The 16,140-nt window shown below is 38.8% G+C and overlaps 1 protein-coding gene across 8 annotated transcripts in view; it reads left to right on the top strand.

The window, feature by feature from the left end:
• Nucleotides 1-3,440: 3,440 nt before the first annotated feature.
• Nucleotides 3,441-16,140, top strand: part of ppfia2 (PTPRF interacting protein alpha 2) — a 185,529-nt gene continuing 172,829 nt past the window's right edge. For 5 of the 8 annotated variants that reach the window (XM_026146854.1, XM_026146857.1, XM_026146858.1 and 2 more), the window contains exons 1-2: nt 3,441-3,771; nt 14,061-14,319. In XM_026146854.1, the coding sequence (XP_026002639.1) occupies nt 14,071-14,319 (249 nt within the window). In that variant the 5' untranslated portion in view covers nt 3,441-3,771; nt 14,061-14,070. The remainder of the gene's footprint in view (nt 3,772-14,060; nt 14,320-16,140) is intronic. The other 3 variants (XM_026146860.1, XM_026146856.1, XM_026146853.1) reach the window with 2 other exon arrangements.

The following is a 16,140-nucleotide window of genomic DNA, read 5'->3' as shown; positions in this document are numbered from 1 at the left end:
AGCATCTGAGGTTTATTTAACTTTCTAAAACAGTTTTAAAAATACCATAAAGTACATCTTTATAAATATCAAACTATTTTTAAAAAACTGTGGCTTGGGTTAAAATAGAATAAGCTTAGAATGGGACACTTTGTGGGTATCTGTGTATCTGTTTACACCAACTGCTTTGACTAAGCTTCTTTATAAGAAGACCTGGGTTTGACAATAGGTTCACAAACCAGTAAGTAAACTTTTATTACAAAATAGCGATAGCATTTTGTAATAATTAACAAAAACATAATGTAGCAGATATCATCAGAATATCTTTGTTATTGGCTCTTATCATCTGTGATATGATACATAAAACAAGACGCACTCACCAACCATTTCATTAGTAATATTTGTTCAACTGCTTCTTAATGCAAAAATCTAATCAGCCAATTGCATATCAGAAACTCAGCTTTTAGGCATGTAGACATGTTCAAGACATCCCACTGAAGTTCAAACAGAGCATCAGAATGGGGAAGAAAGATGATTAAACAACTCTGAATGTGGTTGTTGATTGGAGACCGGCCGACCTGAATGTTTCAGAAACTGCTGATCTACTGGGATTGTCCCTTCATGAAACATCTCTAGGGTTTACAGACCGTTGTCTGAAAAGCAGAAAATACCCAGTGAGCTGCAGTTCTCTGGCTGAAAATGCCTTGTTGATGTCAGAGGTCAGGGGAAAATAGTCTGACTACTTAGAGCTGATCAGAAAGTAACAGTAACTCAACTAACCACTTGTTACAACCAAGGTATGCAGTAGAGAATCTATGATGTCGCAAAAGGTTTAATCACCAGAAATGGACACCAGGAGACCAGAAAAACATTGCTACTGCAATAGTCAGAATTTAATGTCACCAACATGCAGTATGGATCCATCCTGCACTCTATGAAATGTTCAGGTTGTGGTGGAATGATGTATGGGATATTTTCTTGGTACACTTTGGGTCCCACAGTACCAACTGAGTGACAGTTAAATGTCACACCTGTTGCTTACCATGTCCAACCCTTCAATACTACAGTGTAAAGTGCACACTGCTGCTTCCAGTAGAATAGTACACCATGCTGTAAAGCTCAGATCGTTTCAAACTGATTCCACTGTACTCAGTTTTTTCACACTCTTATTTATGGAGGCTATGCCATTTGGTCCAGGTTAATTACTGGACAGGTAACCAGTCTATTGCAGGGCTAATGCAGCTAGGCAGACAACTATTTTTACTCTTTTGTGTGAGACAAGAGGATAACCACTGCACCACCCTGCCACACTTGCTAAGAATAAATGGGATCTCCTTAAATCTATTAAAATATAATGAAATATTCATCTACATTCAATCTATTAAAATATTATGAAATAATTTAAAACATTTCTGTCTTTGTTTCTTTGCTGATATTTCAAAGTATTGGCCATTTTAATCCCTGTTATTGCTTGTCCATATTTAGACTGGCTTCTATATATTCAATCACAAGAAATCCATGCCCACTGTTTTATAGCCTGCAGCACACAGCAGTGTACATAGACAAGTAGAAAATAATGGAGAAATTCACTGCCTGTGTTTAGTTTTTATTATTCATCTTTTTTGTCAGTAAGCCTCAACAATGGGAAAGAACCTCTCAGCATTTCTGACCCCAAACAGGACATAAAGTTTTAAATTAAATACACACAAAACACACACATTTTGATTTGTTTGTGCAGCAGAGGGCTGGGTCAAATATAGACAAACCTCTATGGGTTATTTTGACCTAGCATGTTGGATTGACCAACAGACCCTATTCCAGTGGTTTGATTTTCTAAACCATTTTATGGGAATTACAGACTTTAAGACGTGTAGGAAAGAACTATAGTACAGTATAATGCGGTACCACAACCCAGGTATGTCCTAGTTTCTTTCTTTCTTTATTTTTTATCGTAAAAGCTAATAATTGAATAGCAAAAACACTCTCCACTATGTATGAAAATATGAGCTGGAATGTACCATTTCATCCTATTTTTGTGCTTGCTCTATCAAGCCCCAATAGTTCTTAAGATGTTTTGTAGTGTTACAATAGTAATAATACAATAATAGTAACAACATCACCATAATTATAATTATTGTAAATGTGAAAATAAATATAAGGGAGTTTAAAACAGTGACTCATAGACTCATGATTGGTCAAATGTATATGGACATCCAGTCATCTTGAATACATGTGAGTGCTGAAAATCAACAGCATCTTTATTTGTGTAAAGTGCTACTGCACAATGAACACTAAGACTTACTACAACAATGAAGACCAACACTGTTTTTGCAGTGTCGTCTTTAAATATTATTTCAAAATTTACTCCACGTTTCTTTTACTTAAAAAATAATGACCCGTTACAGGTTTAAATTCACATAAAGATCACAAATATGTGAACCAAAACCTTATGTTACAGTACCATATTAAAGACAAAACTGTATTAATGTTATCTATAATAACATCTATTTAATACATATTTTATCTGTTCCACTCTTTTTTAACCATCTTTTAAAAAAAAACATTTAAATAAGTTAGATTCTTCTCAAGTCTCTCCATCGTTTAAACTCACCATTTAATTTTCTTTTAATTCATCATTATTTATTGCGTTTAAAATCACCTGTACTTAGTTGCACAGTCATATTTTTTTTTATATATATATATAACAAATCCAGTATTTATATTTCACTTTCAATCAAACCTAGTTTTTATTGTTTTTATCAAGCTGTTGTAACCCCGTGGTAACTTTTACTTAGCCCACCTTTCCCTGCATTTTTTAAGAACGTTTTTTTTTTTTTAACATATAGTGTCTTTCTACAAGCAGCTATTACAATCTCTTGAACAAAATATTACTAAAAATCTTATATGATCTGATTCTGTGAGAGAGTCCCTGATGAAAAGAAACAAGCTAGTGTAAATGTTAATGGCTTTTGTATTGGACAACAACTGTTTCCTAGGTAATTGGACAAACAGCCTTCGGGACTGAAGGCAGTGGTGGCTGACCCCAAGCATCTCCCAACTACAGCGTTTGGGAATCTGGCAACGACCATCTGTGTGGCTGGAAAAGGTGAACATCGCTTCTGGTGGCATCTGCCTGACTGAAAAAAGGAGCTTTCCCCTGCCCTTTCTAATTGGTTGGCGGAACGCTATTTTACATTTTACAGAAGTACTCTCAGTACTAACAGATATTTTATCATAGTTTACTGGCATACATTGAAGATATTTCGCTTTTTCACGTTTTATTTTAGTCAGAAATAAAATCTTACACCTATTAAATGTAGCAGGCTAAATCAAATATTTTAACACGCTGAACACTTTTATTATTGTTGTTGTTATTAGTAGTACTAGTCGTATTATTATAGGTCTGCACATAAAGAAAAGAGAATTGCACAGCTGCAACTTTAAGACTCCACACGCCTCCCCTCCGTCAGCTCCTACAATGGTCTTTTCCAGCTCCGCTTATCACAGCAGAATTTGTAACATGCCATAATTTCTTAACCGGTGCGTGTGGATCCCCGGAAATCAGATGTCATTACCCGACCCGGCTAATTTGGCGATCGTTCCTGCTCTTTTGTTTTTTGACAATGCCAGCGGCGGGGACCAGCCGCACCTTTAGGGTCGTATCCTTGGCGTCGCTGGCTCTTTGCACTGAAGAAGCCTCCTAGGATTGTCCGCTTCATGGTATAGCTTGCACAGACTGCAGTTGTCATTGATCCGCGGCCAGAGCCTCTGCTGATAGTAAAGGAACAAATTGTGAGTATGCACACTGTTGCCGCCGGTATCGCAGTGACCTACATTGCCCCATTCCTTCGGGCTCAAGGTGATTTTCTGCGGTGCCCCTTTTATCTCCACAACTCTGGACTGATGGGGATGTTGCGGGGAGTAGTGAGCGCTTGGTGTGGAAGCATACGTGGTGTATATAATGTATAGATTTCGTGTGGTTGACATTGTGAAGCTCTGCCGGAGAAATAAAAAAAAATCACGGCCGGCTGTCACAGTGGAGAGACATAGCAGAGAGTTGAAGGGGGGCGGGATGCAGACTGAGAGGCTGGCATGATGTAATGCACTTGAGACAATAGCCAAGGATTCTCCCCAATTATCATTTCAGAGAATGAGGCGGAGTTGTTACAGTGGTGTCAAGACGCGATCAGCGCCGCAGTCAGGCCGCCTTGGAGTGTGTGTGTGTGTGTGTGTGTGTGTGTGCTTAGTAACGCAAAAGGACGAGCTGTCACATGAGGAACAGCTGCCCCTCCTATAAACAACATTATCACCGGCTATTACAGAGATGCAAGGAGGAAGAAGGCATTCAACAGACTCCCCCGTCATCCATCCATCTACTCACCTGCCTCTCCATTCACACTTTTTATCCTGTAAATGGATGAATGAGTGAACAGACACACTCACTCACTCACACACACACACATCCAGATGCTGGCTCGCTGGTAGAAGGTTAATTGCTGTAGGCAAAGCTGTGATTTCCCTCTGATCTTGCCAATTAATATTAACATTTACAGGCGTGCACGGTGAAGAGATGTGACAATATTTGCATTAGTAGGAATTCCGACTTGTGAAGCTGTGGCACATACTTTAAAGTGTGACACAGATACATTATGCAAAGCTAAGATGCTTAATTTAATGGGGGTTTTTTTTAATAAAGTGTGTGACTTTCCAGTTAGGGACCTCAAACATGCAAATACACCTTCCTACCTAATATGGCTGGTGTGCGGGCAAAGCTTTTATTCCCCCGAGGTTTCACTGAGAAAAGTGGCAACCTGTGGAAGAAGCTTTTATGTGCATAAAATGATCGTTTAAGGTCCTCTTTTAAAGCCCAGGTTTGACTGTCACTAAACCTTCGGTAATGAGGAAGGTAAAATGTTGCGGTGAGGCAGGTGTGGTGGTTACAAACGGCACAGTTCAAATCACCTCCAACTTGAGCTTTATTGCCTTTTTGTTCACCTCGATCAGTGCTCTTATTCAATCTCCATCGATTCATGGTTTGCATGACCTTGCTGCAGGGGATTGTGGGCGATGTTAAAGGCTACACGATGTCCTTTCATCCTTTCATGTGCATGCAGACTTATTTTCAGTTGAGCACACAACCAGTGAAAACACACACACAGAAAACCCTTCCCCCTCCTCACCCTCGCAGATGCTCACACACAGGTAAAGTGCAGTCACAGAGAAATGGAGACACACACACACACAGACATACACTTGATGCTCAGCCTCATCACCCTTTCCCGGCCTTCCTAATGGCAGAATGGCCTCCTCATCCCATCTCTGTCTCATTCACCTTTTACTACCAAAGCTTCACATGAGAGTATCAATGAGTGCTGAATACTATTTTTGTGATGTAATGTATTACAGTTGCACAAGCTATTTTTCATGTACTGAACAAAAGATTGTGGTTTGGACTAACACACTGTTTCAGGAAGCAGAAGCAGCATTTGCTGGTAGACTTTGTGACTATAATTCTTGGGATCGAGGCAGATGGGATTTCAATCGCTGAAATAAAACTTACTATAAAGCTCGAGAGCGTGTTTGGAAGTGTGTTTCTTAAGGCAGGTAGCTTGTTCTCAGACTGCTGTGGAATACATTGATGTTACCAGGATATCCTCTCAAAAATAGTGGTACAGTAAAAGTCCATTTCTATGCCTACAGATAAGCTGAGTATTAGTATTAATAGGGCTAATTGTAGGACCTCAAAATAACTATGTGTGCTTTTTTGAGGGCCAATAGATGTCTGAAGTTGGTAAGGAAAAGGTATATATTTGGACAATTTCATCTAGATTTATCAACCAATATAAGGAGACAGTCTATCTTTGTCCAAAAACAACAAGTATTGACAAAAATATTAGTTCTACTCTTAGATTTTAAGGTTTTACTATTTACTGAAAAGGATTCAAACAAGTTTCACACAGTGTCTGTCGTGTATCTTGCATCAGTGGTTAACGCTGTGGTTTAATTCCTGGGGCCTTTGTTCTCGTTGTGCCTGGTGGGTTTTCTCTCATTGCTCCAGTTTTCTGCCACAGTCCAAAGATGTGTGTTAGGTTAATTAGTGAATCTAAGTTGTCTATAATGGCAGCCACTAGTGCCATAATGCACTTAATTAATAGGTTTTGCATGATTTCAATACCTTTTAATTTTAACTTCCATTTTGTTGCTGATGTTTTCTGTCTTGACTAAACATAACTTCCCTATATATATATATATATATATATATATATATATATATATATATATATATATATATATATATATATATATATATATAGTTTCTGTCTGTATTTTCGTGCTAAAACATCAGAAGCTGTAGAATCAAAGTTTCTGCAACCTGAAGTGTTCCCATGTAGCAGAGGACTTTTGATTCCTGCTTATTCTTTTTGGTAGTGTAGTGTTGTATGAATATTACTAAAGATGTTGTTTCTTGTACATGTAGAAAAGGTACTTTTGGTTGCTACCTTGTTTCCCGAGGGTTCTCCACAGCAAATGGATCCACAAATGGATGTTTTGGCAAAAATCTTAAACTGGATGTCCCTCCTGACAGAACACTTCCGTTTAATCCTGGCTTGGGACTGGCACTAGGAGAATGTGAGCCTGTGTCCCCTAAAGCTGGGTTTGTGGGTTCTCCTGGCTTCAAAGTGGGTATCTTTTTCATGTAAGGTGAATGTGTTACAGAGGATTTATATTTCTGTGTTATATCTAGGTTTATTTTAATCTCTGAAAGCATACGCTGCTACCTGACATGCACCTCTCTAGAAATGAAACCGTATGTCACGTATATGCAGCCTGCAACTTTTGTGATTGGCCTGTTCAGTACTGTTGATTTCCTGCGACCATTTAACCACAGTTTTGGAACGGATCGGTAAGAGAATAACCAAAATAAGGAATAATAGTCATAGCCTCAATATAATTAATCACAAATGTCAGCAACCACCACAAGATAATTAACATGTGCTGCTGCACACACATGCTTGAATGCTGACAATGGTGCCACCCACTTATGTAGGCAATGTGGTAGCCTCTACAAAGACTGACCCAAGACGTCTAAATCAGCTGTTGGGCCTCAGTCACCAAATGCTAGGACCTTGTGAGCGCCGGAAATCGGAAATGGGGAATGTTCACCTTCAACGTAAAAGGTGCAACTTTTGAAATGTGTTTGTTGCAGTGGTAAGGCACAATTTGTATTCTGAAGGTGGACATTATGTCTTTTCAGCTTGCATCGCTCTTTCCACATTTTCACCATGTTTTGGTGAATAGTTTGCAAATGTTTGCAGACATGCATGTCTTTCACCCAAACTAATGGTGACCACAGCAACCTGCTAGCGACTAAAATAATGGTAAGACGATTTTCAGTGCCTTAAACACTACACCACAGTTTCTTGCTAATGTGACATCTAAATTCTGCTTAAGCTCTTTTCAGAAACATCCTGGCAGGGAGATGCTGTATCAAATTAATGAATCACTTTCTCTCAGCCTACGAATAGATACGTATAAAAAGTAGTAATTAGCAACTGTACAATGTAACTTTAGTCTTCTTGTCAAAATTATTAAGAAACAATAAACAGATATTCCACTACAGTAGATTCCTGAGGGAAAAAAATGTGTTTTGATGACAGATATTTTTTCTGCTTTTCTACATCTGAACAGTAGCACTTAAATAATAATAATAATTTACCTACATCTTCAGATGTCCAAATAGGGAAGTAGGCACCCTGTTTATTTAAGAAGATCAACAGTAGGGAGTTAACAAAAACGGGAAAATATCTTAGTTCTGTGTTCTATAGCAGGTTATGACTGCTTCAGTGAATTGCAGGCAGGTTGGTGTTAATATTTTCATACAAGAGTATGGCTTCTTCTTTCTAACAGCCCATCACAGCACCATCACTTGCAAAACCAACTAACCATGCACATAACATTTCTTCTGAGATGCCCTTCAATCCAAGACCAAGATTTTGCAGACAGCAGTCCTGGTGCATACTTGCAATTCAACTTGTTGAAATAAGCAACCACAGAACTCACCTCTGTATGCAGTTCTGATATAGTTGATCAGGAAGGTGTTTGAGACCCAGCAGGAGTGGAACGGGGTCACCCTTTAAAATGACCACTTTGGAGCAAGAAATTATTTCAGGTTAACATCCAAGATCTTTACACTACAGCCATATTACTTTTGGTATGCCTACTGCAATTATTATAATATCCTGAGCAATCCTGTGTAATAGATTTGAATCGTTGTTTTCTTGACAGACTGTCTCTTGGTCGTCTGAAGTCTCTGTGGTACAGGGTGCCATATGAAGGAGATTTTCCAGCACTATGAGTGTACCATGCAATCTGGCCAGTTCCATTCACAAATATGCTGTGTCACTCTTTTCCCACCTGTCAGCCTGATATGAATGCCAAAATGGGAAAGAGCATGCAACAGCTTTCCCATTACCCGTGGAGCTCATCAATCCAGTCTGTAGATGCACTTTGCTCATCTGCCCGCCAAGAAGTCAAGCACAAATATTACTTGAAAGTGCAATCTGTCATAAACCAACTATCCTGTCGGCTAACTGCTTGATGTGCAAGTAAAGTCTATTGTCATTAAAACAAATGGTTGTACACTCTTATTCATATTGTAAGAAAATTAGTTTTAATGAGTTTAACATGTTGCTACAAATGTTCAAAGAGCTGACCTTACATTTAGTTTTTTTAAAAAGCCCATAATGGGTTTTTGGGCCTACTTTATTTTTGCTTTACTCCTTTCTAAATTACCATTTCCTTGTTCAATGCGTTAAAGCATTAGTAATTTCATTCCTAATGATAACAAGGCTTTAAACACACTATTAAATAATGTCGGTTTTATTTTAGCCTCTCCAAAATTAGCCCAACAAGCATAGAGTAGTACAGCTTATCTCTAAAGCCGCAGAGTGTCGTGTTCAGGCCGCTGTCTGTTCTGAACACGCTCACACTCCACATGTCTTTTGATGTTTCCCAGGTGGTGAATAGTGCTGAATTTGCCTCACTTGGCCATATACCGCTCTAGGAACACACTGCTGTTTTGTGTGCTGTGCCTTATCTACTCACACAATTGTTCCCATTAATGAGATTAACTGAAGACATTCAGGAAATTAGCTGCCGTTTGCTGATTTGTTTCTGCCAAAATGGAGTGATTCTACATAAGTGTCAAATTTTACATCTGTCCCATATAGATACAGTAATTCACTGCCTGCTTGATTCTTACTCAGGGGAATAATCTTGTGGCTTAACTTTGTTTTTTTTCCCCCTGCTTGTCCATTTTCATTATGGGTCTTTGTAGATGTGCCGGAGGGTGAACTGCAATAGTTTAGATTAGGAATCAGTATGTCAGAGTAAATAAAACAAGGTCTAAGGTCATTCAGCAGCAATCACGCCTATTGTTGGACAAGCGGACAAGCATATAATGGGCAATTCCAAAAAAGCCATTTTTTAAATCTTTTTTACTTAAAATGGCTTTTAAGAAAAATCTTTCTGCAGTATTGTGCTTTGCATTGTTATCGTTTAGCTGTCATTGGCAGAATGCTTCAAATAAAGTGCCAGCCGATGTCCTAATGAGCCCACATTCTCTATACTTTGGAGGTGTTGCATCCAACAATTTCTGAAACAGACATCTGACAAACACATCAGACAGCGATGCCAGGTGAAGAGGTGAGAAGATGGCAGGATCTTAACTTCTCTGTCCAGCTTACTTTTCTGTGCACAACCAGCGAAGGCTTCCAAGGCAAGTCTCCCTCAAAACATCAAAAAAGATTATGGTTATGACAAAAAGTCTATTATGTGATGTAAAACTTGGTCTCAAGCTGTAGTCAAGAATTTGATGGACAAGGAGGGTACATATCCAGCTTTGTGTGGGTGTACCGTCTGCTAGGTTCAGCAACTTTGGCTGGATGTTGAACTTAGTCTCACACCTTAAACGCAGAAGTTCTTGAAACTTGCAAATAAGTTACTGTTTTTCAGCTGATATGCATTGTTAGTTGATGAGCTGTTTTTGCACTTGACTTTTCTGGCCATCTGTTTTAACAAACTGCAGCCACACCAACAGCTTCTCCGTGTAAGCCAGTTTGAGGTCGACTCTGAGTAAAGGTTCAGAAAAAAAAGTTTGACCTAGTCCAAACTGTGAAAAATGGGATGCTATCAGCACGCCCCATTTTTCACAGGTAGTCTGTTGCTTCCACTGTTGGGAATTATTGATCAGTCCTGGAAGGCTTGATCTATAGGGTTGTAGTGAGCATATCGACCAAGCAATCGAACAGCAGACACTGAGACTACAGCCCTTCTCCAGGCTGAAGAAATGATACATGGTCCTCCACCAGTGTGATGTACAACACACAGGCCCTCCTGTAGTGACACTGTTAATTATGAATGCTTTATGGATACTCACCTGCCGAAAGGAACTAAGAAGGCTTAATTTTTCCCAAGTTTTCCATGATTTTTATCGTTTTTAGCATTGCAATGTCTTGTAGATGCAAGTTTTCTAAGGAATTTCCTCCCATCTAGCGCCAGGAATGAGCTTGAATGCCAATAGGCAGAGAAGGGGCTTTGGATTTGTTGCACTGATTGAGAAGAAAACCTCACTCCTACCCCCCTGAATAATTCATTGATTGGCATATGGCGTGTAGAGAAAAGCCCAATGATCCCTGCATGTCTGTCTGTGTGTATTCTTATTTCAACTGTAGTCCACAATGAGTTCAATTGAGCGTGTTCCTGTTCCCTCCCATCAATGATTTCTGCACACTTTTACCCTCACATTTAACCATCTTTAACCAGCTGCACTAAATTTAGTCACTTAAATGTCATCTGGTTCTTACAACACTTTCACTCAATTGCTAAAAATGTCAGTTTCTCTCCAAAAGTATCATTCTGGCAGATAAAATCTTACATATTCATTATGACAAGCGTTCATGACAAGGGATAGCCAGACATGCTAAAGGAATTTGTGGGAGCTCTCCTGGTACACATTAACATAATGTGCTGTGATGTTTCATTGCAGTGGAAATGAGCATAGAAAAACTATCAGTAGCCTTTCTGTCAGGCTATAAGAATTATCTGTAGACCAAATAGCTGTTTTAATAGTGGTCAAAATGGCTTTTCAGTTGTCAGGAAATAGTACTGTCACTGCTAATGAGTGCAATCTAGACAACATGTGCATCCCAGCTGGCAATAAGAGCTCTCAGTCCGGACATTCTTCACACAGCCCACTGTGGGTGATTATCTATTCAAGGGGAGTACACTAACTCTTACCTGTCACTGCTACTGCTTCACACTAGAGAGAGAACTAATAACTTGCTGCACAAACATGCCTTCCAATAGCAGCAAATACTGAGCAGCAGAGGAGCATTTACCCACAAAAAAAAAACACATTTTGGGAAAACTTTATCCATAAGTTATTGTCAACAGAATATGCTGTACTTTTTGGTCTTTTTCTTGAGTAAAACTAGAGACTGATCTAATGGCTTTTGAATGGAATAATTATCCAGATAAGTGTCGTACTGAATGATATGGTTCAGTGTTTTTAAAGGTTGCTTTTTATGACTAAGAGCACAGGGGAAAGCAGATCAGACAGTGCATTTTCTCTCCATACCTATTGATTTTTCATAGACAGTGAAATAATTTAAGGGGCAGTCACGGTGAGATCAAAGCATAAGGTGCAGGAACAGGACAAAAGGGGATTGTATGTGCCGTGAAGCAGAAAAAACATCCTCAGCACAATTTGCTTTCTACACAGCTTAAAGCAGAAATAAAGCGCCATCAAACAACAAAATGTGCCTGTTTCTTGCTGCTTTGACGAGACAAATGTGATCAAGCCTAGGAGATTAACACCAAAAACGTAAAATTTTAGTAAACCTGAGAGTTAGGAGCAAGGTTTGAAACATTTTGACCATGGAAGAATCACTTGGAATCAATAAAAGTAGAAATTAGAAATAGAAATTAGTATTTGAGACTCTAATAGCCAATTGTATGCTTTGTTTTTGCACTAACATGTATTGAGTCATAGTCAGATGAATTACCTTCTACTTAAAATGCACCGCCGTTTGTCCTCAGTCTGTCCGCCAGCCGGCCTGCTCTCCCAAGCGATGGGTGGCATGTGCAGTGTGTCCAGCCAAGCAGCATGCAGGCTTCGGCTCTCTGGTCTAAATGGCCGCGGATGGTGGCTGAATAGTGAACTGGTGGGAGCCTGGACGGATGCCTGGAGAAGATATGGGAGACCCCATCTTACTGCCAGAACATGCTGAGACACAGACCTGGCATTGTAACCCACCCAGAGGGGACCAAGTCTGGGCAATAGGATATTGTTTTCTCACTAAATAAACCAAGTCTAGGACCAGACAATGAGAAAGTATGGTCTAGCACTGGAGCCAGAATTATCATTAATTTATAGGTATTTTGCATGTTGCTTCCTGAGTATTGCACAGGCTAAGGACATCTTTAAAGACTATGGGACATGGTTGAAAAACAACTGGGCCAAATTAGACTGATAGTCTGTTAATTTCATCTTTATAAATGCAGCTGATACCGATATTGTCACCACATAATGTTTGACCGAAATTGTCATTGTAGTTGCTATATTTTTCTATGAACACTTGCACTTGTTGAGCTTTTGACTACTCCTACTACACACTTTTACAGTTAAGACGAGAATTTAACATGCATAAACACCAAAAACCATGTAACACCTGAAAAACATCTGCCACTGGCATGTTTTCCAGTATAGGCAAGATGGTGACCAGTAAGAGTGAGAAATGTGACGTTCTACACAATTTTGTTGAATACGATCATACCATGGGCACCTGTAGTGCACATATGTGCTAAAAATAATGGGTATAAGTACAGTAGGACAAGATTTGACATGTAGAAAATTGCTAGCATAATACTAGCTTAAAAATATGTAGAGTTGTTGTTTAATGAGTAGCTAGCTGTTTGCTAACCTAGCAAACAGCTGGTTTTAGGGACTTTGAATGTAAGATGTTAGCCTTTCTACTGTGTAGCTGAATAAAACCCAGGTTATTATCAGAAGTACATGGCTTGTTTATAACAATAAAATATATTTATGTAAAACAGTTATATTGCTGTAAGAAGGTATAGGCCTTCCCAACCTCTTGCAGCTAACTTTATTTTTTTAAGCTGACTTCCAACCTTGATACCCTCAAGGCAAAAAATGACTCTTTCCACTCTATAGTGGTAGAAAGTCATGAGAAGTGAGCAATGAATAATATCATTCAAACTTATAATTTTCTTTCATGGTCTGTGTTGAACGGGCCTTTCTAATCTGTGTGGCACTGAGCTACAAAAATACAGTGACTTCCCATGGCTCATTTCTTTTTTTCTTACTTACCTGCAGTGATGCAAACATAACTTTAGCGTATGAACCAACCTGGACATCCGTTAGAATGATTCCTGAAGCTTTCTAAAAACCCTGAGGGGAGCTGGAATATTGCTTCACATATCCACTATAGCATAGATATGGTGTATTATGCAACTCGATCTGGGCTGGCCCATTAAACAGCACAAGCGTGAAATCTAGGGCAGAACGCCCAGCATCCCAAGACGTGTCTGCAGCTTTGAAACGCCGGGGTGACGCTGAGCCAAGCTCCAACTGTGTCAGGCCCAGTCACATGCACGCAGCCATACAAACAGAAGTGTGTGGATATTTACACAGAGGCATGCGTACAAAACAGAAGACATGGACAGACATGTTTGCTTTCCTATATACCCTGCTCTATACAAATACTCATCATTCCTATGAATTAGAATTTGGTTCTCATCCATGCACAAACCCACTGTTATTATGTCTTCTTTCTTTTTCTTTTTCTTTTTTTAACTACAATTTTATTATTAGATATGTGTGGGTCCAAAAGGGAGTATGCTGCCTCTTATTTGAAGTTGTTCAGCAACTGTATTGTAATATGGGTGACAGTTTGTGTATGTATTATATGTAAAAAAAAAAACAAAAAAAAAACAGCTTAATTGGAAAGTTCAGAGTGTAAATTGCCTATTGTCTAACTTCTGGTTTTTCGTCTCTTCAGCAGAGCAAAGATGATGTGTGAAGTGATGCCCACGATCAGCGAGGACACAGCTCTGAGCCAACGCGGCTCTCAGAGCAGCGCCTCAGACCCGGACTCACATTTTGAACAGCTTATGGTTAATATGCTGGACGAACGGGACCGGCTGTTGGACACATTGAGGGAAACTCAGGAGAGCCTCGGTCTGGCCCAGCAGCATCTACAGGATGTCATCTATGACAGAGACTCGCTGCAGCGGCAGCTCAGCTCCGCCCTGCCACAGGTAAGCAGCTTAAATCCCTGTTTTCAAAAGGTTTTTTAATATTATTGTGGAATCTTTGTATCCTTGACTTTTTGAAATTGCTGACATGACAAGAACAAAGGATTGACATGCAATTAAAGTAGGAAGCTGGAATAATGATGTGCTTACAAAGGATGTGTTGTGACTTCCATGACACTGGGATGTCGTCTTTGACTTATTTTATGTGTGTTTTGTCATAAATTTGCTATAAAAATATTAAAATATTGTCCATCTAAACTTTATACTTTCTAAAACTTTCTTTGGTTTTATTGTTTTAGTGTCCTCTTCACAACATAACCTAATTTCCAAACAATAGTAAAGGCTGATTGCCAATGACTTTATTATTGTAAGGCAAGTCAAATACAAAACCTTTGGTTAGTTTTATGAACAATTACTTGGGTTAAAACGGACCCTTTTACAAGAAGGCAAAAGTCTCCTTCCTGCATCTTTTTTCTTTCTTTCTTGTTTTCTTCATTGTCACAGAGAGGAGTGGATGCTAATCTAAATGTATGCCTAAGCTGTTTTTTAACCATCAAATCAATGTCTTATCTCTGACTTTGTAAACACTGTAGAGAAAAAAGTGTGAAAAGTCCAACTCTCATGATTGATAGAGGTAACATGCTGACACATGCATTTCCAGTGGATTATACAAATAAGAAGTACTTTTCAGCTGAAACTGGTTTTGGAACAAGTCTTGACGACAATACTGCCTTTCAAACATTTGTCATTTCATCAGACATTTTGCACATACGTAGTCATTCCCGACATAAATCGAACTTCACCCTCTCTTTAAATTAACCACTATTATCGTTTTTCATGTTGGGCACCTGTTGCATACAGTCTTGTGAAAAATTAAGTACACCTCATAGTTCAATAGCTTGTAGAATCACCTTTAGCAGCAATAACTTAACAATCCTCCCATAACGGCATTTTCTGTATGGCTTTCTCAGTGTTTCACATTGTTTACGGAGGGATTTTCACCCACTCTTCTGAACGGTGTTGCTTTACTTTATTAAAGTTTGTTGTCATCCATTTATGGACAGCTCTTTTGAGGTCCTGCCACAACATTTCCATTGGGTTGAGATGTGGACTTTGAGTAGTCAAACTTGTTGATGATCAGTTAATTAAGTACATTTGATTAGCAGCACCTGGCTGCTACTTACTGTCTTAATTCCTATGGTATCAATAAGGGTATACTTAGATTTTACAAGACTGTGAAAACTTGTTTTTCACATGAATGTAGAGTGTGGCTGTATTGCTTTTTATTTGGCTCACAAATTGTTAAAAAAAAAAAAAATATATATATATATATATATATATATATATATATATATATTTCATTATGCTTAAATGAACAAGGCACTAGTACTGTGTTGTCTTGGAGTACCATATATTTTTCCAGTTTAGTGACTCTCACCAACCACAAATACATTTGGGAGCTTATCAATTTTAAGACAATGAATTTAGTGTATTTTTTGCTTCCTGTAACTACAAGTAGGCTCCAATTACAACACCAGTTTCTTTTACATGTAGATAATTTTGTAAGTACTTGAGAGTGTACAACAAATTGCATATTAATGGGTTCCACTGTGCTCTTTTGCTCACTGGTTACGGATATCTGCAGTGCTGAGTTTACCCAACCTAAGTGTTGTTGAGATAAATGCATGTTTGAGATCATTTAAAATTTCAGACATAACTGAACATTCAGTGTGCATTCGCCTGTGTGGGTTATATGACAATGGCAACCTGTCTTGTTTGAAAACAAATAATCGAAACACATTTGTGAGGATCTTTGAGCAATGC

The sequence above is a fragment of the Astatotilapia calliptera genome, chromosome 17, assembly GCF_900246225.1.
Source record: "Astatotilapia calliptera chromosome 17, fAstCal1.2, whole genome shotgun sequence".
NCBI lineage: Eukaryota > Metazoa > Chordata > Actinopteri > Cichliformes > Cichlidae > Astatotilapia > Astatotilapia calliptera.
The sequence above is the reverse complement of the archived record's forward strand: the minus strand, read 5'-3'. Positions and strand labels throughout refer to the sequence as shown.